Here is a 27,071-nt window from a genome sequence, read left to right on the forward strand (position 1 = left end):
TACTATTTTAGCAGTTCTCCTCTGAATTCTCTCCAAAATGTCAATATCCTTCAGGAGATGAGGTCGGAACTGTACACAATACTCCAGGTGAGGTCTGACCAGAGATTTGTAAAGTGGTAGCACTACCCACTTTCTGCTACTAATCCCTCTCGCTTCACAACATAGCAATGACGCCCAAGTCCATCTATTCTGTTTCCACTGATTTAACTTTTTAATGCCCCAAGTGCACTCCTTTACATTTATTAACATTAAACTGCAGCTGCCACACTCTTGATCTTTCTTCTAATTTACTTTAATCATTTGGAATTTAGCTTTTTCTACCCTGTTGCAGACCTTACCAATATTAATATGAAGCATACGTGCTTTTTTCATGGTACCTTAAATGGCTTCAGAAAACAAAGATGATTACAACACATTTCCGAATCCTGTTTTGCAGTGAAAAGATTCCATGTAGCAGTCTATTTAATCTGACTTTTCCATGGTGCCTAAAATACTATTCAGCTAGACTATTAACTGACAGCATTCATTAAGCTCCTGTAGGGCTTAGGTCTATATTGTCTCTTTCACAGATCTGCTAAGGCTAGCCTTCCTCTGGCAGTACATTAATGAGAATCTGCCATCTTATATTATTCTGAAGCAGCACAAACTTATACTGTGTACTGAGCAGGAACACAGCTTCACTTTCATACATAACATCCACTGTTACCACTAAAACCAAGACCAACAAAATAGTCAATGCTCGTTCTTCAGAAAGCTATGCTGTATTGTGACTGTTAATATTTATTTATCTATCCAGTAGGCATTCATAGGTAACTTGGTAATACTACTGAACCTGGTAAGAATATAAAAATTTACATTTATTTAGGTTAGTGACCCCCCCCTTTTAGGAAGCAGTAAACTCTCCTAAAAACCCATCTGAGACATACCATTAGTGTAATATGGATGCATATGAATTTATTAGCATGACAACAAATCCTGTCCAAAATAGCAAGTCCAGAAGACTACTGATTCAGTCATGTTCAGAGTAAGAAAAAAACAAGTTAGGGTGAAAGTGTGAGGGGCAGAGAAAGTGAGGAAAAGAAAACTTAAAAGGAAGAAAAGTAGGGTGATGGAAAGCTACACAAACATCACCGATACACAGCCTAAATATACTTATGGTTAATTACCAGGTGAATAAAGTTAACAATGGTCTTTGGCAAAAGCATACACAACATGTTCTAAGAGTAACTAAATGCCACCTTCGTTTGTAATCCCTAACGTGGAGTTTAGCTCTTCCAACAAAATCACCTTACTAATCTAGGATCCGTCCCCCATTTTTTTTACCCTACCTTTTTAAAAGTATGTGGGACAAAATACATGTGAATTACACCAGAATTACAGATGAACTGAACAGAGCAAGATAGAGAATCAAACGTATTCTGTGTGCTTTTGTTCCACACATACTGTATGTTTCTGCCAACTGCAAAAGGTTAGCCATAAAAAACAATAATTTTAAGGAATTGTGCCTTAAAAATAGTATTTTTCCAAGCACATATGCTCTAAATGGGTCTTCTCAGTACTGCTTAGTCTCAGGATCCAACATGACAGCCCAGACAGTAGAAAGCAGTTCTCAGTGTATAATTTCTTTTGTTCCTCACAATTGGATGCACTATGCAGGATGAATTGCTCTCTGTGTTGCTTTTTTGCCCCCCCCCCCCCCCCAGGGATTGAGTTGTAGCTCTTAAAAACGGGTTCACCGGTAGTTATAAAAAACAATGTCATCCTGGCGGAAATATGCATTTTGTGTCTTTAGTGTAACTTTAGAATCTAATCTCTTTCTACATTTTCCTACTATGTAACATATTGTGTACTGTCATCCACATGTGTGCGATCAGCCAGCAAGCGAAGCAATAGTAGATTGGCCCTTCATAATGTATAATTAATAGACACATGTTTTACCTACAACTACTTGGTGTAAAAACTAGGAACGCTTGCACCTATTGCCCAGCAAATATAATGAAACAGTTGTATTAATATATTGATGTGATATTGGGAGTTATGCTGTACCACAGTCTGGCTCAATATATATTGATGGGAGTTATGGTTTATCACCCTAGCACAGTATATAGTGATTGTATATGTTATGTGGTATCACATATATATATATATATATATATATATATATATATATGGATAACAGATACACTGTACATTATATAGTGTTTAGACCACTATATAAGGAGTTGTACTGTTGTGGTAATGGGAGTTGTGCTATACCACTGTCAGGCTCACTATATATTGATGGTAGTTGAGTGTGGTCAGAGGGGTTGTTTTTCAAGGGGAGGAGTTAGTAATATAACCTCACCCACTTGGGGCGCCGAAAAAATATTTTGCACCCAGGCATCCGTGACCCTAGGCTCTGCCCCAACTAACATGAAAACACATAAGACATGCTGGCACAGACGAGGAAGAGGGCCCCATTGTAGCAGAGTTGCATTTTATTTGCATGAAAGCAGTGTATTATGTTTTTCATTTTTGGTTTAAGCTCTTGGCTGTAATTTATTTGTTCTCAACCCACTCTTGTAAAATGGCAAATTCGCACAGCACTGTCTTCAGATAATATTCTTATTACAAGACTAACTATAATTTGAGAGGCACTGAGTTCTTAACTTTCTGCAGCAAAACAGATGAAAATGTACAGCTTTGCATAATTATTACTACTCGAGACATAAAAGCAAGGCAGTCATCTGGGATTGGCCTTTGTGTGTGCCTTAGTACTGCTTGCTTGCTATGCAGTCATTTTAACAATATAAAGGCTTTATCTTCTGACAATGTCACAATTCCATCTGCTAAAAAATATAGAAACAAAGCAATGTTGCAACATTCATACTTCTGTAAAGTTCCACAATTCACAGCAAATTCTGAGTTCTTATAACGTATTCTAGGGAATGTTTATATAGCGTAATTGTGGCACAAAATAGTAAATGTGGCATAACTACCAAAGGAGGTATAACATAAAATGCACAGGCCCCCTTGTAAAATATGTGCCAGGTACAAATTATTTCCATTACTGTCATTACAGCAGATGTCATTAGTACCAGGTTTAATGGGCCCCCTTTTGTACCAAGAATCTTTGGGGTCAGGAAAGAACTGGAGTCCCCCCTAATTTACAACGTTACATTACAAATATGGCCTGCGGCAAAACAACTGCACATTGTTAAATATTTGACAATATGTCTCATCCATTTATAAAACTAATGTCCCAGCAATTCGCAGTGTGGCTAACACTGGTTATACGCATGCCTGTGAATTCTCCAGGTTTGACCCTTTGAGTCGTTGAGTGAAGCGCCTCTGGGCTATTCTCCTCTTTTTCCCAGCCCATTCCCCATCCAATTCATCCCATTCCCAGCCCACTTAATTCTATCTAGGTGGACTAGAGTTGGGCTATCCATGCACATCGAATGCATAGCCCCAAGCTCATGCATGGCTTTCCCCATCCCTTAGAGAAACCACTCTGGTGGGCTACCCAGGGAGGTTCCCAGGTATGGTTCAACTGTATTGGATGCAAGCAGAATGCAGTAAATCTGTCCCAAATGCTACCTTTTACAGTACTATACACCAAATAAACCCATGTAATGGAGTGATTTTGCTCATGTTAATCAGTAACATGTATGCCATGAGGAAAGGTGCCTTCCTGGTCTCAGGATCTGCATTCTTCCCCACATAGGTAATTTTCCCCTGCTAATTATTATTGATTGTTGGTTCAGGTCGATTTTGGTGGGGTGAGGAGGTAGAAAATTTCAGGGTAGGAAATGTATTAGATTGTCAGGATCTCTGTCCGAGACCCCAACGGAGCCACTCACATGAGTACCCGCTAACCGCGGGTGCCGGGTCCAGCGCCGATTCCTCTGCTCCCCCCTCCTCCCGCTTGGTTGTTACAGTGTCCTCACTCACTGAGTGGAGACGACTGGATGACGTCATGCAGACGGGTGGGGCTTCCACAAGCGGCAAGTTTAAAAGCCGGCACTGAGTGTTACTCAGTGCTCAGTTATTGTGCCATTTTGAGCTCCTCACTGCTTGCAGTTATGTTTTCTACTTTGATCCCCGTGAACATGACCCTGGCTATTCTTACTGAACTTTGCTCATCTCTGTGAACCCACCCTGGCTATTCTTACTGGACTTTGTTGATCTCTGTGAACCTGACCCCGGCTAGTGTTACTGGACTTTGCTGATCTCCGTGAACCTGACCCCGGCTATCCTTATATGTTTTGCTGCATTCCATGACTCTGGCTATCCTTGTTTGACCTCGCTGTATTGTGCTTCTTGGATTGGTGGCTTCCTGCATTTCGGACTCCTCCTCATTAACCTCGACATAGATAATGATGACCCTGCCAGAGGCTACCACCAATTTCGCATTTACTATTGCTAACGAACCCCAGCACTTACAAAATGTAAATGTAGCGCAAACATTAATGAGTTTTGATTCATACTGACAAAAGCAAATCTGCATTTATGGACATAACATATTCAAACATACACCCATTAAGCCTTTCCAAACGCAAGCCCCACTTTAGTAGCTTCAGTATACCTAACAGTAATGCTCTCTGCACTGATATAATAACTTGCTTGCAAATTAGGTTATTAGCCTACAGAATTATGCCTAAAATTTACTTTCATGGTCTGCACTACAAAAAAGTAACACTTTTACAAATTACCAATGCATTTATATGAAAATATACATCACTACAATGGTAATAAGGTGAGCATCATAACAACAATTATCTGTGCCATGAAACCCAAACTTATTTTTCAAGAGAGCTTTTGTGTTTGAGCACTGGGCATCTTTTTGGAACAATGCCATGTTCATTTCTGTAGGTTCTGCAGTAATTAACTTCTCGATACAATACTAGAACCATTGCGACAAAGGATTAATGTATAAATTGGTGGTGCGAGAAGAAATAATCTAATTTTATACACTTTAAAGAAAGGGGAAAAAATGAATTGAACAACGCCAGCAACCAAAGAAGAATTTAATGGCCTAATTCGGTACTTCATAAAATCTACTACATTACTACTACTTCTATATTATATGCGTTTCCCAAATTAATTAGACTAGGTAAAGTAACACCACATATGCATAAATAATGCAAAAGTAGTACACTTATCATCATGAACATCTTACTGCTAGAGACAGATATTCATTAGCATGTTAGCAACAAAGCTGAAACTTACAGTACTTGTGCATTTGATTATGGCTTCCTCTTTCTAAATAAGCCCATTGCAAATGTCTGGTCAACAATATCCAAAGTATAATATTTTCAGATTCATTTTTTATTATTAGAATTCCAGTGTAAACCTTTTAACAGCATGATTAGGGGGTGCATACTGTAACATATTGCTTGTTAATAATCTTTACCATAAGTATTAGTACCTATATAGTTCAAATCCCACCCAATCTAGTTGCATGTTATCAATAAAAATGAAAAAAGGCATATTATAGGCAGAACCAAACATCCAAAACACAGCAGATAACCCAAAAAGACTTATCTTACCTAAAACTGCATGGGCTATTCACAGAAGGCTTAAAATTCTAATTGTTTCGCTACAACCATCAGAAATGTACAGTATTTTCTGTGAGTCCATCAACAATGTATTAAAGGTTTCATATATTTGTAGTGTGACCTTCTAATGATTAAAAAATCTTCAACAATTAAGTAGCACACACATCTTTATTAACCAGGGCATTTTGGTCCTCCTACCAGTGCACTAGGGAAAACACTCAGGAAAATACATGGAAAATAATATTGATTGATTCAGAAAACAATGAAAATACCCTTGGTGTATAGACACTATTTTGAAAATATAAATCTTATTCTGAGTGTGTGTGTCTATACATACATAGATACACATATTCACACACATTTATTCCACATAAATGAAAGTATGTAAATGTAATAAGAATACTAGGTAGCCTACATAAAGTCCCTTAAAAATGAAAATGGCTTAAAAGAAATGGCTAAAATATAATGGAAATTTGAAATGTCAATTTTAATGAACATGTTTTGTTGTTTTCTGAAACAGGGAAATTGCTGTGCTTGTGGGTAAGAGTTCCACTGTTAGTTGAGTGGTACACAATATTTGGGAGAATTGTCTTTGTGATTTAACTCCGTAATCTCTCTGAATTAACACAATTGTTCCTTTTCAGAATGTAACAATATTTTAAAAAAAAGATCCGTATTCATTGTATCCTGAAGTTTATATACTGTATATCACTTAATATGTTATTTTCCTGTGAAACATATGAACAGGCTATCTACAACATGTATACCAAGGGTAGCTTATAAGGCAACGTATAGTTTACTCCCTAAGCCATTCATTTACTTCAAATATGTTATATAAAATACATAAAAAGTATATAAATACAAATGTCCAATGAAAGCAACAATGGCTGTATTGATCAACAATGATTTCCTGAGAAGCTCAACATCTTCTCCATGTTCTCATTGGGGACATAACTGAGCTGGCCAATCTTTAATTGAATAACCTGATTTTGGTACAGTAGAACATTTTCAGACAGTCGAATAATCAAAAGCCTTAGTGATAGCTGGAAGTGAAACAAGTGGTGTTTAACTTAAAAACACAGTTTGTTCACTTCACCACTGGCAACTGCCTCCTTTCCAGCATACAGCACCAATATGCGTGTTGCACACACATGCACAGACATTGATACAAAGCTTGGGCAACCCTTACACACACTCGACTGACAAAGTTCCACTATGGCATACAGACCTACACATGTAAAACCAACAGTACCTATTCCCAAAAATAATCCAATGTGTATTCACTGTCCTTATGTAGAAGAAACAGTTAAGAGCCTAAAACTATTATCACCAAGATATAATAAGAACAAAAAAGACCTTAAAACTGATACGGTATTAAAGATCTGAGGGTCTCAAAGTATCTTAAATCGAGGTTCCACTGACTGTTGGAACAGTAGTACAGTGTCTTAATATTTCTCCTACTCGCCCCATGATTTTCTGAAATTGAAAAATCATATACAGTGTGTATACATATATATATCTATATATATACACACACACATACAATGGAAAGTAAGTGAATTTGTAATTACCAGTATTTATGTATAAATCTGTCTAATCATTTCAGCAAAAGCTGATTGTAGTTAGGAATTAGCAAATCCAAAATGCAATTCCCAAGAACCATCTGCTGGTGTGAACCGAAAACAAAAAGACATCTCAGTAGACCTTTAATCAAGAATTGTTGATTTGCATAAAGCTGGAAAGGGTTACAAAGTAATCTCAACGAGTTTACATATTCATCAATACACAGTTAGACACAATGTTTATAAAGGGAGACAATTTAGTACTGTGGCTATTCTCCCTAAAAGTGGGCTCTCAGCCAAGAGGACTCCAAGGGCACAAGATAGAATGCTCAATGAGGTAAAAAGAACCTTAAAGTAACAGTTAAAGACTTGAAGGAATTAATGGAACTGGTTAACATCTCTGTTTATGAGTCTACCATATGAAAAACATTAAACAGGCATGGAGTTCATGGCAAGAGACCACAGAGGAAGCTGCTGAGGAAGCTGCTGCTCTCCAATTTAACATCACTGCACACCTGATTTTTGCACCTTGGCACTCCACAACTGTACTTACAAAATGTTTTGTGCACTGATGAAACTAAGGTTGAATTGTTCGAGAAGAACAAGCAGCACTACGTAACATTATCCTTATGTTGACGTATGGTGGAGGGAGCATTGTGATTTAGCTTGCCATCATCGAGGGGACAATTAATTCCCCAGTTTATCAAGGTATCATATAGGGTAATATCAGGGTGGCTTTTTGCCAGCTGAAGCTCAGTAGAAGTTGTGTAAATGCAGCAGGACAATCAAAGTACATCTACTACAGAATGGTTTCAAAAAAAAAGTCATATGGCTGAGCTTCAGCAGTTCTGCAAGGCGAATGGTCTAAAAGTCCTCCTGAATGTTGAGCAGGTCTGATCCACAGCTTGAGGTTATTGCTGCCAAGGGAGGTTAGACCAGCACTGGTACTGTTAATTGTGTTCGATAAAGCCATGAAAGATTATCACTGTGTATGATATTACAAACTATATGTACTTCCTGCTCTAAAGAAGTATATTATGGCACTAGAAAAAGTCCAGAGACACTTTAGTTATGAAGAAAGGTTAAATTTAAATCTGTTTAGTTTAGAAAAATGGTGCCTCAGAGGTGATATGAAAGCATTATACAAATATATTCAGGGCCAATAAAAACCATTGTCTGGAAATTTATTCATAAACAGAACTATGCAAAGGACACGTGGTCACACATTTAGAATGGAAGAAAGGAGATTTAGTCTAAGGCAAGGGAAAGGGTTTTTTTTACAGTAACAATAAGGATGTGGAATTCTCTGCCTGCAGAGGTAGTTTTATCGGAGTCTGTACGGACGTTTTAACAGCAACTGGATGGATACTTGGAAAAACATAATATTCAGGGATATAATTTTTTAATTGTGGGGAAATAGCCTCTTGATCCAAGGAGAGATCTAACTGCCATTCTGGGGTCAAGAAGGATTTTTTTTCTAGTTTGTTGCAAAATTGGAAAAACTGGATTTTTTGCTTTCTTTTCTGTCAACAGCAATTAACAGATGTTGAAAAGGCTGAACTTAACGGACGCATGTCTTTTTCAGCCTATATAACTATGTAACATGATATGAACAAAGGTATTGAGACACCTGACCTTAACACCAACAGGGAGTTTTAGGACACTGCATTCTAAACGTCCAAAATGTTTTGATATGGTGAAGGGGACAAACCCAAAAAATTTTGGACAATGCTATGCTACCAACTTTGTGGGGACAGTTTATGAAAGGCACTTTTTCTGTTCCAGTATGCCAGTGTACAAAGCAATCTCCATAAAGACAGGGTTGGATGAGTTTCGTGTGGAAGAACTTAACTAACCCACAGATCCCTGACATGAACCCCATCGAACACCTTTGTGATGAACTGGAACAGAGATTGCGAGCCAGGCCTTCTCATCCAACATCAGTGCCTGACCTCACAAACGCTCTACTGGATGAGCGGGCAAAAATTCCCACAGAAACACTCCGAAATCTTGTGGAAAGCCTTCCCCAAAGCAGCTGCAAAGGGGGGACCAACTTCATATTAGTGTCTATGTTTTTAGAATGCAATGTCATCAAAGCCCCTGTTGGTGTAATGGTCAGATGTCCCAATACATTTGTCCACATAGTGTATATATACACACACACACACACACTGTAGTGTGGCTTCTACTGAATTCCCCATTATATGTATAATTTATTTTTATAACATATATATAAATATATAGAGGGAGTTAGCTATTACTGAACGACTGACCTTGAGTAGCCCTCGGGGGAAATCTTTTCCTTCATTCACTCCTTGGAGGTTGGAGATGAATTCTTGACAACTCATCTTCTTTCCGATGTTCTAAAAGACACAAGGTCACATATTGCAACAATATATTTGCTTGTACGTGTTAATTAAATGGATGACCACAACATGACGAATGCACACAACGTTACATTATTTATAGAGTGCCAGCAGATTACATAGCTCCGTTACAACAGGAGGGGAGTGAAAATTTACAACATTTAAACACTGCATCCCTTTTCTTGCACGTTTACAATCTATCAGTGCAAAAATGTAAATAAAAGTATGGTAACAGACGGGGAAGGTTAAAGTCAACTTTAAAAATAAGAAAAACATCTCAAAACATTTGAGGCCTCTTAGGTGGATGGAAAAATGTGTGAAATTACCAGTCAGTGCATAATTTGGTTGTCTCCCAATAAATCAGTAATATGCTAGTGGGCATTTCTAACTTGCTTACAAATCTGTGTCATGTTATTCAATAACAGAGAAGAATGGAAAAAAGGATTAACCGTTATTTTGTTTTCATGCAGCATAGGTGACTATGGTACACATTATCTTGTTTCCATTCAAGGTTGCTGAGAAATCCAAGTACTTATCTGAAAATATCAGTTTAGGGGTCCTCTTCAAGTAAGGGTGCATTAGCAGATGGATATCAGATTTTTTCTTATCTAAAGCAAAATGATTACACTTGGCACCTATCCCTATCCTATCACATTCATTTCAAAAAGAATTGGCTTTTAAGGTAGCAACATGATTAAGGAAGTGATTGTAATTAACTGTAATTAATATTTTGGTCTCATGACATAGTCAAGTGTAGGCATCTTCGTGATTAACATACCCTATTTGCTCAATTATAAGATGAACCCCCAAAATTTGAATATCTATTTAGGAAATCGTATTTGATTAAGAAAAATGCATTTCTTTTTTTTTTTTATTTCCTTTTATTTGCCAACCTGCCCCCCGGTTATGCACATCTGCCCCTAGTTATGCACATCTGTCCCAGGCTTGCCACGCTGCCTCCCTGATATGCCACTCTGCCCCCAGATATGGTTCTCCGACCTATATGCCACTCTGCCCCCCCCAGACTTACTAACGCATCCCCATACTTGTACCCCGTGCTCCAGACTCCCTGGTGTCTAGTGGGGGCAGCCGGTAGACATCTGCGAGATGCGCATAGACAACCTCTGCTGCTGCCAGTTAGTTTCGCTGGGGCTTCTATGATGGAGCATCGGAAGGTCATGTCTGCGCTCCACCGGCTGCCAGAGAGGAGGATCCAGGTCCCCTACAGCGCTGCAGGGATCTGGATCTTAGTCTTATAGTCAGAGCTCTATTTGAGGTCGGATTATAAGACAACCTTGAATATAAGACGAGGGGTATTTTTCAGCAGTAATCATTCAAAAAACACATACTGATACTGGTGGCATTTCTTAAGTGGCCCAGGTCTCCGCTGTAACTCTGTGACCACGATGGTTACTCTAAAGCATACCTTTAAAGGTGCTGTTTTACAACATTACACAACATTAAATTCACTCTCTAGTATGCTTATCAAATAAAGCAATAGCAAAAGTTATGGTGGAGTAAATGTGATGGAAAACTCTTCCACTTAAAATTAAGGGGGTAGGAGAAGCATTATTAAACACTAATCTACATCCAGAAGGCTTGTTCTTTCCCTCAAACCAGCCACCTACAGCCTACCCAGAATCCCCTGTGCCCACATGACCTCTAAGGGAAAAAAAACAAGCTTTCCGGCTTCTCTCGTGGATGTAGATTAGTATCAAATAAAGCTTAAGCAGACCTCTCTCCAACCTAATGCAAGGCTGTTGCTCTAGAAGTGTTTTGAACACTAAGGGAACATTAAAAGAAAACAAAACAAGGGGTTGGGACATAAATTCCTAATGTATTCATACATATTACATCTATCGTCCCCTTGCCCCCCAACATCCGCACTGGCACACATACGTACACACACTTATACAAACGAACACACTAACACAGCCACATACACATGCTTACACATACTTACACTGACATACACTTTCTCATACTCACTAACACACAAACTCATGCTAACACCTCCCTTCTTGCAAATACTAGTAAATACACATCTATGCTAACACAAATGCACATTCATGCTAGCATACAAACACTTACACATCAATGACACACAAACTCTTACAGATGCACATCAATGGTCACACACAAACAACTACACATACACATCTATGCTAACACACATATACATTAATGCTAAGAAATACCTACACATATGCATCCATGTTAACAGACAAACCCTTACACATTTATGTTAACACACACTTACACATGTACTCTCATACTAACATACATACGTACAGATTTACATTCTTCCTCCCTTTTCCTCTCTCTCACTCACTTGCTTACTCCCTCCCTCTCTCACCCTCCTTACCTCACTGCCATGTTCCTTCCTCCCCGTGACGGTCCAAATTTGTTCACAAAGGGCAAGTCTGACCTCACCCAGGTCGGACTAGCCTTTTGTAAACGATTGTGGACCAGCCCAGGGGCATTTGCCCCTCTGCCCTGTGGGCTAGCCCACCTCTGTTTCCAGAGGTTAGCTTTTTTGTTTGAGAAATGGACATCTAGAAGCACAAATATTCACTTTATTTTACAGTATGTTTATACAAAGGTACTACTATCCCCTTAAGGACAGTGATAAATCACAGCGCTTTGCTTTTAATCTTTGGGCCATTTCAATGCTCTGTCTAAAGAATGTGTAACAGACGCTGTTTATGAGTTTGTGCATCATTGATCCCTTCTGCAGATGTAACACCCTGCCAAGCTTTTTTGGTTTATTTAGTGGCTCAAAGTATTTAATAAAGCATTGGACAGTTGGCTTTGGTTCTGTTGCCAGACTGACTCCGGGATGTTAGCTCTTGGCTAGCAATCACCAGCAGCGCACTTGGATTTAACAACTGCTACATCAAGCGAAATGTAAAGAAACTCATTACAGATTAATTCTCTGTAATTCCCCCAACATTAACTTGTTTGTGCAATGCCCTACATTCCACAACAGAATTAAATGGGTTCCTCCTGCACAGCATGTGATGGTTCAGGATGAGAGGACTTGCGAGCCAAGCATTTAGCAGGCCATCTAATGTGGTTCTTTTGTATTTGTGTTTTTTCTGATACAAAGATCTATACAAGTCACAAATGCAATTTGAGACTTCAGGTCAGTAGGTAGATCCCTGGCTACCATCTTGTGTCTTACTCGTCCAGAGAGCCCATTAGTGAAGGCTTATTATTTCAATAAAACTCCAGTGTTACAATACAGATGTCAAAGGCATCTGGACCCTTAATGTAAATTGAATAAAGTGGAAGTGGCTGTGCGACTCCTCTCTGCAAGAACACGTAAAGCATTTGTCTTGATAATTATTTACTAAAAGAAAGTTCCTCTGCCCACGCCAAGGCTCTATCAGGTGGCAGAGAAAAACCTAGCCCACCTTAGCATTGTCAGACAGTAAGAGGTAGGGTACCATCTTAAAAATAGTAAAATATCTCCTACATAATAATTGTGCAAGGGGCAGAAAACAGAGAGTAGTGAGGTCAAGACGAGCAATATCAAGACTCCAGATTGTTAAAAGGTCCCTTTAGTAAATAATACTAACGCCACAGCCTGGACATAAAAAAATATAAACATTAAATAAAATGTTGCTTAATTGATGTCTTTCACATTAAAAGAACTTACATTAGCCAATACAGTATAAAAGAACGTACTGCATAAATGCAATTTTGAGTTTCTCTGCCACTAGATACTTTGTTCTCAGTATATTACATGTCTATGCTTCTTTATTAGTTTAGTTCTACCATCCCCCAACCTTTGTAAGCTACTATCAATTAGTCTCCATAGTGCAATAAATTACTCTTGCATTTTGTAGAAGTTAATGGTTTAACAAGCACTTAAAAATAAAATACAATAAAGGGCCAAATAGGATGACCTTTATATGGCAAAGTCTTTTTATGGGGATCATTTTTTTCTTAAAGTGACAACAATAACTAACAATGCAATGGTGGGTTTCATAAGTTACATAATTTAAACTTGTGTATAAAGATAATAAAAATTACTGTCCAGCTATATCTTTTAACATACAATATTCATTGTGTTGCACAAAACACGGAATTGAGATTACCATTTGCAGGAGTACCCTTTGCAACTTTACCTAATGGAAAAAAATATTAAAATGTGGCTTACTATTTTTCAGAAGAAAAATAAAATTTATTGTGGATAAAGATTTGCTGAAGATCTTTACTTAACCTGCCATTTTTTACAGTACCCAGAATAAGACAGGGGTACCTCACTTGCCTAATCAAATTTTTACCTATGATAGATTATCGTATGTACTGTGACATAGTGACATCTGCCAAAATATTATGCGTAGGAAACAAATCTGTCAGAAAGGTACATTCATCAGCTCTACAACATGACAACAGTATTGCTTTTAGTTATTTTATCTATTTCGCACTTCTTGAGCTAAGCCCTCAATGAGATTTCATCCTGCACTATTTGAATAGTGATAAATAGTGATAAATTACCAAACTGATGAGTGGGCAATCATCTTTCCTCCCTTATGATCCTAAATTTCGTACTACTGTCTACAGTCAATTCCCTGCATTTCAGCTCACGTGATTGCTGTTAAGGTGAATCATGTGCACAAATGTGTGAAATGACAGAGAATGTTTATAAACATAGCCAGAGCCTGAACGTTCACAGGTATGTAGATTGGTGATGGCATGGTTGCCTGAAAAGTGTCCAGTGACCATAGCTGAATAACGTAGCTTGTCTACTCTTTCAAAACATATGCTTTTATGGGGATAATTTAAATTGGGGGCTGCTAAACTTTCCAAAACTGGATTTGGGTCCAGAAAACAAATTTCTAAAATGTTTACATTTGAAAACTGAAATCTGTATGTTCCAGTTTTGGTCCCATAGCTTCCTCAAAACATAGCAAATGTTTGCATGTTATGCATTGTGTTTTTTTCTGCAGTTTCAAATATGCTGCGCAGGAAATCCAAAGTAACATTTTAATGTATGTAAGGAAAAGAACAAAAAATATACAGCAAACTTTGACACAGATTGGTGTTGAAATGAATGCCTGAAAAGTGTCAAAACGGCCCAAGTGAAAAACCTCGAAAGTGTCTACTTTTTAGCAATATGTCGTTTTATAGGGTGGTTTTGACATCTGTGACCATTATTGTCAGATTTATTGTTACAGTTAGAGGCACACCATGCCAAATTTGAAAGAACATGATGTGCAACTTTTAGTATTTGCCCTATAGTTGCCAAAAGAGATGAAAATCCTAGGCATATTGGGTGGCTAAGTCAGGAAAAGTTACTGTATATATCATATGTATGTTTACATTTTATTCATACAAAAGAATGTATTATGCATCTGTATCACACTGGCCACTTTATTATATACACCTTGCTAGTTGTCTTGACCATGTCTACATGCCTAAATGCATTGAGTTGCTGCCATGTGATTGGCTGATTAGCTATTTGTGTTAACAAGCAATTGAACAGTGTAGATGGTAAAGTGACCAGTGAGTGTGTGTGTGTGTGTAGATATATATATATACCGTATTTGCTCCATTATAAGACAGCCCTGATTATAAGACCACTCCCCAACAATTTACATATTAATTTAGGAAAAAAAGAAAAAGCCTGACTATAAGACTACCCTATAGGAAAAACATTTTACTAGTTAATATTAATTCACATGTAAACTATTTTTTGTATATTTAATACAATGTTTTCATTTCCTCTTATTTGCCAACCTGCCCACAGTTATGCACATCTGCCCCCAGGCTTGCAACTCTGCCCCCCAGATATGCCATATACCCCCACTCTGCCTCCTTGATATACCTTACAGCTCCCTATATGCCACTCTGCCCCTAGATATACCTTATACCCACCCTATATGCCACTCTGCCCCCCAGACTTACCAATGCATCCCCAGACTTGTCCCCGTGCTTGAGAATCCCTGGTGTATAGTGGGGACTACCTGTGGACGTCTGTGTGATGCGAGTTGACAACCTCTGCTTCTGCCCAGCACTTCCGCTGTGTCTTCTGTGACAGAGTGTCGCAAGGTCAAATAATGCCGACGCTCGGCTCATAGAAGCCCCAGAGTATGTGCCGACAGCAGGGGTGCTTGCCAGAGAGGAGGATCCAGGTCCCCTGCAGCACTGCAGGGGATCTGGATCTTAGTCTTATAGTCAGACCTCTATTTGGAGCTCTATTAGGACATGGGGCAGTAGAACCAGATTTAAAAGTTCAAAGTTAAAAAAAATGTGCACTTAATGTGGCATATTACCTCCCAAACAACCAGACAAACCCATGCATATCACTGTACCCGTGAGATGTTGCTGAACACATATTGGGGTCTTGTTTGAAAGTGATGTATACCAGGAGCTGTAAATCCATACCTGAAGTGCAATTTTTGTGATTAAAAAAAAAACACAAAATAAATTACTACCGCAATGTTTGAAAAAGGGTGGTAGTAGAATTAGTGCATGGAAAGGTTTAAAATACCAGCATTTGAAATACCTGGAGGTGTCTAGTTTTCAAAAATATATATGGTTTGATGGGGTAAATTGCATTGGCCGGCCTGAATTAGCACATGGGGCAGAACCACCAAAAAATTGGTTTTGAAATAGCAAAACTCTACTTGTACATATTGCCCCATAATTTACAGCAAAAAAAACATAAAAACATTGGGTATTTCTAAACTCAGGACAAATAGTAGAATCTATTCAGCAGGTTTTTTCATTAGCTTTTTGGATGAGTAAAAGATTTTTCAAATAAAAGTGAGAAAACGTGTTTTTTTCCAATTTTTCATCTTAGGAAATTAGATAATCAAAATGGTATCTGAAGAAAGTCCTTCTTGTCCTGAAAAAAACCCAGTACATAACTTGTGTGGGTACACTAAATTGGTGAGGAGAAAAGTACATCTAAACACGAGCACTGCAAAAGTGTTAAAACAGCCTCGGTCCCAAAGCGTACAAAAGGTAAAAAAAACAGCCTGGTCCTTAAGGGGTTAATGTGTGGGTATGTTAGTGTGTGTGATTGTGTGTGGGCATGTTATTGTGTATGTTTTGGGGTATTTTAGTGTATGTGTGTGTGGGCATGTTATTGGAAGTGTATGGGTGTATTTAAAAGCAAACTTGGCATGCCAGGCGCCTTCAATACCATGGTAGTAGTATCTGTAGCCGTGTCAAACGGAGTTCATCAGTGTCCGTTAGTTGATGTTGCTGGCTGCTGCATAATTGTGATTATTATTAATTGTGATTATTTAATTACTTATTTTTAACTTCTTTAGTATAGAACCAATTTTATTGTAATATTTAATTTATTATAATGACTAGTGATATGCTAGGATTTAATGCTCTGGTAATGCCCCTGATAAAATGTCAGGTTATTCTAGGTTATTATTTGGATATGGCCTCCATGCAAACCGTCCTTCCTGCAAAAGGGTAGAGACTTGGGACACACCATGGGAACAGCCTTTCCTCGATCCCTCCAATCGTAAGCGCTCCAAGAGGCCAGGTTTATTGATAGAAGTGGACCAAGAAAAAAGCCAGACGCAAGCATACAGAACAAGAAGAGGCAAGACATGAAACGGAGATACCGGAAAAGGGACACCTGGAGAAGGTAGGGAGACATTGGGAGAGAATGCGAAGCATGCATGATTGAGAAAGAGTGACAAAAATAATGAATTGCCGACAAAAATTCTGAGCCCTCTGCTTCTCTTTCATTTGTTTCATTGGGATCGCTCCCCTTTTTTGGCCATTCATATGAATTAACAAAATTTGCAAATTGCATATGAATCCAAATGCACAAATCTACTTAGGTCCTGGAGCAATTTTGCAGTAGACGGTGGGAGTTGCCACCTCATCTTCTACTTGAAGCACCCAGTACCTCATATGTAGGTCCAGGTAATCTCTAATTATTTTCTGTCACAATGAGAAGGTGTTCAGATGATTTGTTTTGTTATTGCTGCCTGACTGTTCTCAAGGTGGCTATAATTAAACCTGCTGAACAGCAGCTGAGGCTTCAAATTATGGATATCCACATTTTCAGTAAGCAAAATCTGATGTACATGTGTATGGGAAATTTTAGCCTGACTTTTCTTTAACCCTTTCAGTCCCGGGGCTTTTAATACCATAATAACCAGAGCCTTTTTGCTATTCTATCCATATGCTGATTCAGGCACGATTCCCAAATTTTATGAATAGTGTACGCACACCAAACATATATTTATATATGTGTAGTCCAACATTTATTATGAAGGAAATATATAAAAAACATGCTTTTCCACAGTAAAGTGTCACTAAACAAGTTAAATTAACAAAAGTACCTCTAAAATGGTATCAATTGAATTTGTAGTAATTTGAAAATCCCTCATTTGTGTAGAAGTTCTATAAACTTCTGAATATTAGGTCAAGTATAAGATGGTGTATATTGCTGTTACAGAAATACTCAGAAAGCACTCACAAAAGTATATTTTTGTAAAGAAGACACCCCAGAGTATTTTATTAGGAATGCTTTAAATGCAACCATTTGGCACTGCAAAAGTAAGCTGTAGCAATAATTGTCTGCGTTTTTTTTGCAAAGGTTATATGTTATGGCAGAGAAATCCAACGAAACATGTTCAGCTGCATCTCCAGATTACGGAAATACCCAACATGGAGAGATCTTCTTTTGGTTTTGTGGAAGCTACAAGGCACGAATCAGAACATGCCCACTACCTTTTCCTAACCTGAAATGTTCACATTTTCTTTTGCTGACCCTATATCTCATTAAGGGCTGTTTAGCCATGCTCCATTTCAAAATACCCCTTTTAAAGGATATATTTTTGTAAAAAAAAAAAAAAAAAAGACCCCCGATGGTATTATTAGTAGTATCTGTTATTTATTAAGGACAAACAAATTACGCAATGCTGGATACTTTGCTAGAAGCATTTGGACACATATCATGCAGCCATTTTGCTACCAATCACTGGCAAATGATTGTAGTTTAGGTTATGTGCCAAATTTTACCCTTTATTTTTACCAGCCCTAGACTTTGTTGCTGCACCCCACCAGATAAAAAATAAAACCGAAAATTAGAAATAGAATAGTTAAGTTTAGTGTGGCATTCCATGAAGCCTGGAGTACTTCCTCACCCCCTTTAATGCCGACTGTGCACCTTTTTGTGGCTTTTGTTTGGCACCAGTTGGAAGGATAACAAAAATGCCTGCCAGTTAGACAGATGACATTTTCATCTTCCATATTTTGTGGATTTGGGAGCTGCTCAAAGATTATATTTTTCAACACATTTTTCATTTTGTATTTTTTTGAAAAAATGGTTTCCAGTTCCTTATACGGCAAATATATACCCTCATAAATCCTAAAGAACAGTGTATACCCTCTACTGCTCTCACATAATTTGTAAATGTGTGCCACATATCGTGACCATTTAAATGATGTGTATTGCCTTAACAGAAGATTTCCAATCTCCAAAACTGTGTTCCAATCTCCAAGAGGCTTCCAGGCCATGAGAGAGTAGTTATACTATAGGAGAGGATCATAGGTAGGTAAGTACTTGCGTGAAAGAGTAAGTGTGGCTTTTTGGATATGGCTGCTATGATGACACAAATCTCAACAGGGAGGCCTAGCTTTACCAAATGTTTTTTACTTTTACATTTATTTTGAGGATCTCACTCATTGATAGATAATGGTTACTTTTACGTGAATTTTTTTAGATTTTACTAATTTGTACACCTACACAGGGCCGGCCTTAGGGGTGTGCGACCTGTGCGACCGCACAGGGCGCCATGGTAGCAGGGGCGCCTGCCCAGGACTTAACTTAAAACATTGGGGTTTTTGTTGGTTTTTTTTTAAACTTTATTTAACATCATTCATGTTAAATAAAGTTTAAAAAAAAAACAAAAAAAACAAAAACCCGATGCTTTAATCTAAGTCCCGGGCAACCGAGCGGTTGCTCGTGAATTTCTCAGCAACTGCTCGGCGCCCCTTACTCTCCGTGACTCAGTCGCGGTGCCGGCATCTCATGTTGAACGCCGGACTATTCCGGCGCTCAACATGAAATGCCGGCACCGCGGCAGAGCGAGAAGACGGATGCCTTCCGCTCTCACCTCAGGACTCCGGCAACAAGGTAAGTGGGGGGGGGGGGGGTAGTTTGAGGGGGGTTAGTTTGAAGGGGCAGAGGGGGGCGCATACATTCCATCTTATTAATATTGTTTTCTTTTTTTATTTAAAGGAACAGTTTATTGTCACCGACAGTGTATCCAAAGAAGAATGCATATTTAATTAATTTGTGAGTACCTTTGGTAGAAACACCCTATCAGTGGCAGGAACGCTCTCAAATTGAAATCAATAGGAGCACCTTCCACACATGCACACAGAAGGATCTTATTAGAGTTTTGTTTGACTGTGCAGTTTGTTTCACTGGAAGAAAAACTGAGCGTTACTATCCTCCTAACTAGACCCCCTTTACCAATATGTCACTCAACTCTCCAAGAGGCTTCAATATGGCTGCTATGATGTCACAATTCTTAACAGGGAGGCCTAGCTTTACCATTTAGGTGCTCACTATAACAGGACAGACTGCTGCCATCAATGGATCATTTGTGTAAACCGGAAAAGCTTTTTTAAATTGTACTGGAGGACACATCATTAGTTAGTACTGATGCTCTGGTTTCACTGTAATGTAATCTCTTGTCATATTTACAGTCATTGGTCAGTGGATATATGTACAATTTTGAGCAATTTGAACGCATTCATCCACAAACCTAAAAGAGATTAAAATAGTAATTCTATGCTTTCTGAAACTGAGAATTAGACTCAGTGACACCAGGCATTTGCCATAGAGCCAGTCTACAAGGGTACTGGCAGATAAATACAGTCTGATATAATATTATACTGAGAATCTGCTTACATTATTGTTAATCAACGTTGGTATTGTTAGTATGTTTACCTGATTGATTCAGATATATGTCACTTAATGTGGTCTCAAGGCAACAACTCGGAAGGTACACAAGGATATGAGTTTATTCTCCAGAGAGTACCATGGAAAAATAATCTCCACTAGTAAACACAGCTGACCATGCACAAATTATTTATTTAACAGTAATAGCTCCTTCAAAGCAATGAAACAATAAAAAGTATTTATTCTAGTACTATTCGTGAAGTCTGCTTTGAAATGTCAAAAAACAAACACCCCCTCACAAATGGCTTGAATTTAAAAAAAAAATAATCAAAAACAAATATACTTTCTACTTCACATGTGCGTAAGCCGATCCCATTCAAATACAACACTGACAAGAAAATGCATAGCATGCCAGCTGGAAATCATCACTGATTTCACTAAATCTGTTTCCTAGGATAGCTGTCAAAATTGGTCATTAAAGGGTCTGTTAATGATAATGCTTAATCTGTTATGTTGAGATCATCCTAGGATTATAAGCTAATTGCACTCATAGCTCTGTGTCACTTATTTATGTGTTCCTATGCTGGCACTAACAATCCTGAAAAGCAAGAAACTGAGGAAGGGAAAAGCATTATACTTTAATGTAAGGAAAAAAATAATTGATTGCCTTCTCCGTAACCTGCCATATGGAGGGTGAGAACACCAAGGAAATCAATAACAGAAGAAAAATTGTATAAACTTTACAGTAATTAATAAGCATTAGTACTGTATGACAGACATGTAGCTTTCCACTGTCATGTATAGGGCAAAAACCCTCTAAAACCCCTAAGGCACACAATTACTCAGTTACTCAGAGGGTGGTACAGGATCCCAGAAGATGTAGTAGAGGTTTTTATAGTAAGGGTTTAAGTATGCATGGGATCTGCAAGACCAAGAACCCATTAAAGTTTAAGCCTTTACAGCAGTAATATTCCTGCAGTCAAATTCTATGTTTCTATGCCCATTCCCCCAGAGATCATATTATAAAACATCATACAGAAAACGGGGACACCATTTATTTAAAAAGGAAACCGGGCATTTCTCTTTGATTTGTACTGTATCTTCCTTTGATGTCTACTAGATTTTTCTGTTAAAATGAATGTTACACATTTTCTTTTTTTAACAGCTGTGAATTGCATGCATTAGCATATTAGAATACATTGATAGGTACAAAGACAAAGGCTACAATCCATCCATTACTGCCTAACAGTTTCTATTATATTACACACAGTACATAAAGGGGAGAAAAATGTGTCCATGAGAAAAAGCCAGAAGCCTCTCACACATAAGTTGTCCTCTGCAATTACAACTCAACAATGCACATCAAACAGAAATCAGTGGTCTTCCAAGACCAGAGCACTTGATTACTGAACTACAAATAAGATTTACAGCAAACGTCAGATACATTAGCAGCTGATCAGTCATAGACACAAGGACACAAATTTCATCACTGAGCAAAAAGAAAAAATGTACAAAATCCTGCAATCAACAATGGCTCCAGCAGGTTGGTATCAGCATTGGTCCTGCACTCATGTAGTGAAATAACATGCATACTTCATTACACCATCTTCAAGGCTCTGAAACACAATCAATTCCCCAATGCTTATAAAGCACTGGTGCTGGGGCACTTTAGTTGATGCTAGAACACATGGCTTAAATCTGTGTCACTTCAATAAAAAATATCATACAAAATGACCCTGATAAGGCTGAGCGAGCTGTTAGTGGCTCGAGCCAGAAATGAGTTCAATGCTTATAAAGAGAACACAGCCAGTGCTCCAGTCAGAAAAATTATTGTTAAAAGGATTATTCAATGTAAATGCACATATGTCACACACAACTTGTATTGCTGTTTAGTTTACAGCCTTTTGGAAGATCATCCTCATAACCTGCTGTGCTCACCCCTACTTTTATGTGGATGATTTCTGCCGGAGCCAGGAAATAAGCCAGATCTTCCAGCATTTCTAAAGAAATATGTAGCTTGCACAAAATGTAATAGTAACAGGTGCAGAAGAGTACACTATATAAACACTATAAACTTTTACATTTATTTTGGGGATCTCACTCATTGATAGTTGATGGTTACTTTTAAGTGAAACTTTTTAGATTATTCTAATTTGTACACCTACATTACATCCTATTAATATAGTTTTCTGTTTTATTTAAAGGGACGGTTTATTGTCCCTGATAGTGTCTCCAAAGAAGAATGCATAATTTGTGAGTACCTTTGGCAGAAGCACCCTACCAGGAAAGCTCTCAAATTGAAATCAATAGCAGCACCTTCCACACATGCACACGGAAGGATCTTATTAGATTTTTGTTTAACTGAAAGACAGGGATTTGTGCAGTCTGTTTCACTGTAAAAACTGAGCGTTACTGTTCTCTTAACTGGACTGCCTTTACTGATATGTCACAAAAGCAAGCAGGAAGATCAGTCAAGTCAGAGCTGTTCTCTTAAGTGATAATCTGAGAGACTGCAGGCAGCAGCTCGGCAAACCTTTCAATCTGATCCTACAAAACTGATATATTTGGTGAATAACTGCGTTCAGCTCTGAGCATGTGACCGGACAGTTTTTCAAGTCAGAATGTTACATTTTTCTTGTGTAAAAGGCCAGAACTGGAGTAATGATCACATTATGACGGGGTTAAACATGTATTATTTATCTGTTTTATATTTTGAAATACTAAAATCATTAAGTAAAAAAAAATGGTTTGAATCTGCCTTCATTATATCAAGTACCTTTACAGAAATTCTATTTTCCATTCTTTTTCATGCATAACAGTAAATCAACCCTTGGTTTTGGAATAGGGTAAGAATATTTTATGTATTTTGAAAAGGCATACATTTATTTCAACTGTAAAAGAACTATTAAATTTTCTACTAATGTTCCAACTGGGCTTGAAGGGATTCAAATTTACTTAAAGGATCTTGTGTAATATACTGGAACATGCATATTACATAAAATAATAGCCTGATGAAGAATAATCAGCATTTAAGTTATTCAGCCACTTAAAGGGATTTTTTTTTGAGAGGTATAATATATGCTAAAGATATTGCTACATTTTCCAGTTCTGAGGACAGAAAGCTGGGTAAGAATTCCTCAAATTAATGACTAGGCAATTGGACAACACAATATATCTCCTGGTTAACAGTTAATTCTTCCTTTGACCTTGCAAAATGTTTCATTGCAAGCGCTTTCTTCTATTATTTATACATCATGTTGTGTTCAAGGATAGCATCATAAATAACAGCTATTTCAGAGTTTAAAGGGGCTACTATTTCACCCACTGCTGGTATGAAACATATCTCATTAACAGTCTTAATACAGGCATGGTCTAATGTACCATGCGCCCTCACTAACAAATGGTGCCTATGTAAATGCTTCCAAAGTACATTGATGTAAATTCTTTTAACATATAAAAAGGAAAAATTAAATCACTTGTCCCACTGGCAGGATAGTGTTGAATAGCATTGACCATTCTGCACATGGTCACGGGGTCTTGTTAAAACCCTCCCTGAAGCTTCAACGAGCCAGGAGCAGAATCCTCCAGAATTTGCAAGGGGGAACCGCACAACCACTAAGCTATCGTATATACTTGATGGCCTGAGTGTCCTTTAGATCCACTTCATAAACAAAGCTAATTTACTAACAATCAAAGCTCAATCTCACCTTAAATAAGTGGAAATGGATTTCTAACTATTTAGAAAATAAAAAGTAAATATATTATATACAGTTTAAGCACATACTTGTGCAGGCTGGAGTTGCACTTTACTGCATGCAAGTTGGTACGTGTTCAATTTTTATTTAAAGGTCCTATGCCATATTTATGGGGTTGTTAAAAAAGGGATCTAGATTTAAAATATTCCATTCCTATGGCATTCCCACAAATGCATGTGTGAGTATTACATATTTGTGTCTAAGTAAGCCTAGACATTACTTGATAATTACGTGTAAAGTTTAAAAAGTAATCTCAAGAAAATGTCTTCTGTGGTCAATTGCTGTGCAATTTTCCAGAGATACAGTGCAAACCGGTCATTATATGTACTGCCAGGTAGCAATATTCTCAACGTTAAGGTCATTTCTAATGTATCTGTGTATAATGAGGCTGAAAAGATCATTAAAGGGTAATGTTACGTCATCTTGGCTATGCATGCTTTTAAAGCATGATGTTCCATGTTAATATCCCGCCAATCCGAGTACTAACCACTTTAAAATTTCATCTAAAAAAAGATACAGTAATATATGTCTTTTTGCTCCAGCCTTTGGTAAAGCCATAATGCCTTCAAGAGATGCTTATGATTAGCAGGCTTCTTATACTGTTTATAAGCACCATGCTTCTGTACTGTCAGAATCGTTTGGGGAAAAAATTGTAAATTCCTACAAATATAAAGCCTTTTAGCATTTTTTTATACTTTTATTGAAAGGAGATAAGTGGCGCTCTACTGCCCTCCATTGGCCAATAGTTACAACACCAGGAAAAAAAATGAAATTCCGGTAATGGGGGAATAAACAGACAAAGAGACCACTTGAAACTTTAGTAGGATCCGTCATTTCTCCAACTCGTACTTTTTGCAGTATGATGTATTTATTTAACATTTAAAATGGTGATTGCTGATGCATAACTGTGAATTGCTGCTTTTAGAATGTGCATGATTATTATTATCTCATGAAACCTGTCCTTTTGTGTATGCTGCACAGCTCAGGCAACCTTAATATCGGGAAAGTGGTTAAAATGGAGGTAAGCCAAAAAGCAAGAGAAGTAGCTGGGGATGCCCTGTATATCTTCAAAACTATATCACTAAAAAACCATTATTAATCCACTTACATGTTGCACTCATCTGTTTTACATATTATTTCTATCCTCGCTAATACCTTTATACAAGAAAAAAAACCACTGTAAATATATGCTAAAAATATTAACATAGTCCATGATATTTTTATTTTTGGCTTCTTTTGGATCAAGAATAGGAAGGTTAGGTAGAAGGGTTGAACTTGATGGACTTAGGTCTTTTTTCAGCCTTATGAACTATGTAACTATGTATATATATATGTCTGAAGAGGTCTGGCACATGCTGCTTTATTCTAGATGCCAACTCATACAAGGGTTCATTTGACATTGATAGAATGGGGAAAAGTTACCCTTCCGCACCAGTGGTGTATGTAACAGTCTCATACCAGTGGGTTTTTTATGCCCTATTGGCAAAATAGAACCGGTCCTATTAATTGTACATTCTGCCTGACTTACTTCTGCCAAGCAGAATAAAAAACAAATCCATAAAATGAATTAATTTTGTTATGTCACTATATACATTTTATGCGTATACAATGCTGCCCTGCAGCAAATAGAGGTCATAGCTGTTTGATTTGAAAATGGGTAATTTGGCAACCCAAGCAAGATGAAAGTACTTCTGGCCAAAACAAAATCGTAATGTACCTTTACTGTTAAAGTGGAAGACGTTATTCACATGGATAGACAATTTAAAGTGACACTCCTGCCATTATATGCATTTTACATACACATGTGGCCCCTTTACATTTTCATGTAGTGCATAGAGGGATTCTGCAGAACTCCACCATATGCATTTGCCCCTTTCCACACACCCCAGGTAAATGCCGTGCTGGACATGTTTCCAGATGAAGATATCTCCCTGCACGTGATATACAAACCTCTAGTCATCTCCAGCTCTGGCTCGGTGAGCACTGCGCGTAGAGGTCTGTTCATTTAACTAAACTGTCCCATTAAGAAAGGAACACTGTGGGTTATTTAGGCAAACTCTAATCATACCAACAAATGGAATGTTGACTGTGTTACTTACTGGTTGCTATCATGAATCACACAATACCATTTATAAATAACCCACATAATTTGATAATTGAGCAGGCTGATAGAGAGAGACAGAGAGAGCACAAGAAAGAGAGAAAGAGATCATTTAAATGAAATTACACTTCTTTATGCAGGAGGCTACTGATTTGCTTTCTCCTGGTGATGAAAGGCTATAAAGACAGCATGTGATGGAAGCGGTGCTCATGAAAGATGCAAATAAAGCAGGGGGAAAACAGGACTTCTTATGCCGCAGGCAGAACACTAAGAGTGAGTTGACGCAGTGAGTCACTCTGGGATGTGTCCTCCACAGGCAGGAATTAGTAATGGTTAAATCAGTGCTACTCAATCCTCAGCCTGCAAGATATTTTTCTATCTCGGTGAGAACAACCACCACAGATATCATGTGCAGGGCTAGGCATATATATCCATGCCAAAATATGTACAGCAATGACTAAAAAAAAAAAAACATTAAATGGCAAAACTCCAAAATGCCTTTTATTGGCTTTTTTTCCAGCAAACAAGCTGATAATGTCACAAAGATGTATCTATGTATTCAATAAGATTCCACTCATTTCCTGGGACCTTTGCCTAGCATTGACTGCTGGGTTGGCTAGGAGTAAAATGGTGATGCTATTTTCTAGCCATCATTTCTACATCAATATAGGTGAAATTATAATACAATAATATGCCTTAAATGCTCTTGAATGCACCAAAAACTAAGGGAATTAGGCAGACCATAATAGGTGCAAATCTCCTACTACATTGCTGCTGTTGTTGTCTGTCCATCATTTCCACCACCCTGGGTGTAGCCAAACTACCAGGAGTAAGTACCAACATTGCT

General features: G+C 37.9%; 1 protein-coding gene across 1 annotated transcript in view; it reads right to left on the bottom strand.

The window, feature by feature from the left end:
- LOC128490962 (PH and SEC7 domain-containing protein 3-like) overlaps positions 1-27,071 on the bottom strand; it is a 133,037-nt gene that overhangs the window by 75,882 nt on the left and 30,084 nt on the right. Inside the window, exon 7 of the mRNA XM_053463127.1 lies at positions 9,376-9,465. Within this exon, the coding sequence (XP_053319102.1) occupies positions 9,376-9,465 (90 nt within the window). The remainder of the gene's footprint in view (positions 1-9,375; positions 9,466-27,071) is intronic.

This window comes from Spea bombifrons, chromosome 1 (genome assembly GCF_027358695.1).
Source record: "Spea bombifrons isolate aSpeBom1 chromosome 1, aSpeBom1.2.pri, whole genome shotgun sequence".
Taxonomy (NCBI): Eukaryota; Metazoa; Chordata; class Amphibia; order Anura; family Pelobatidae; genus Spea; species Spea bombifrons.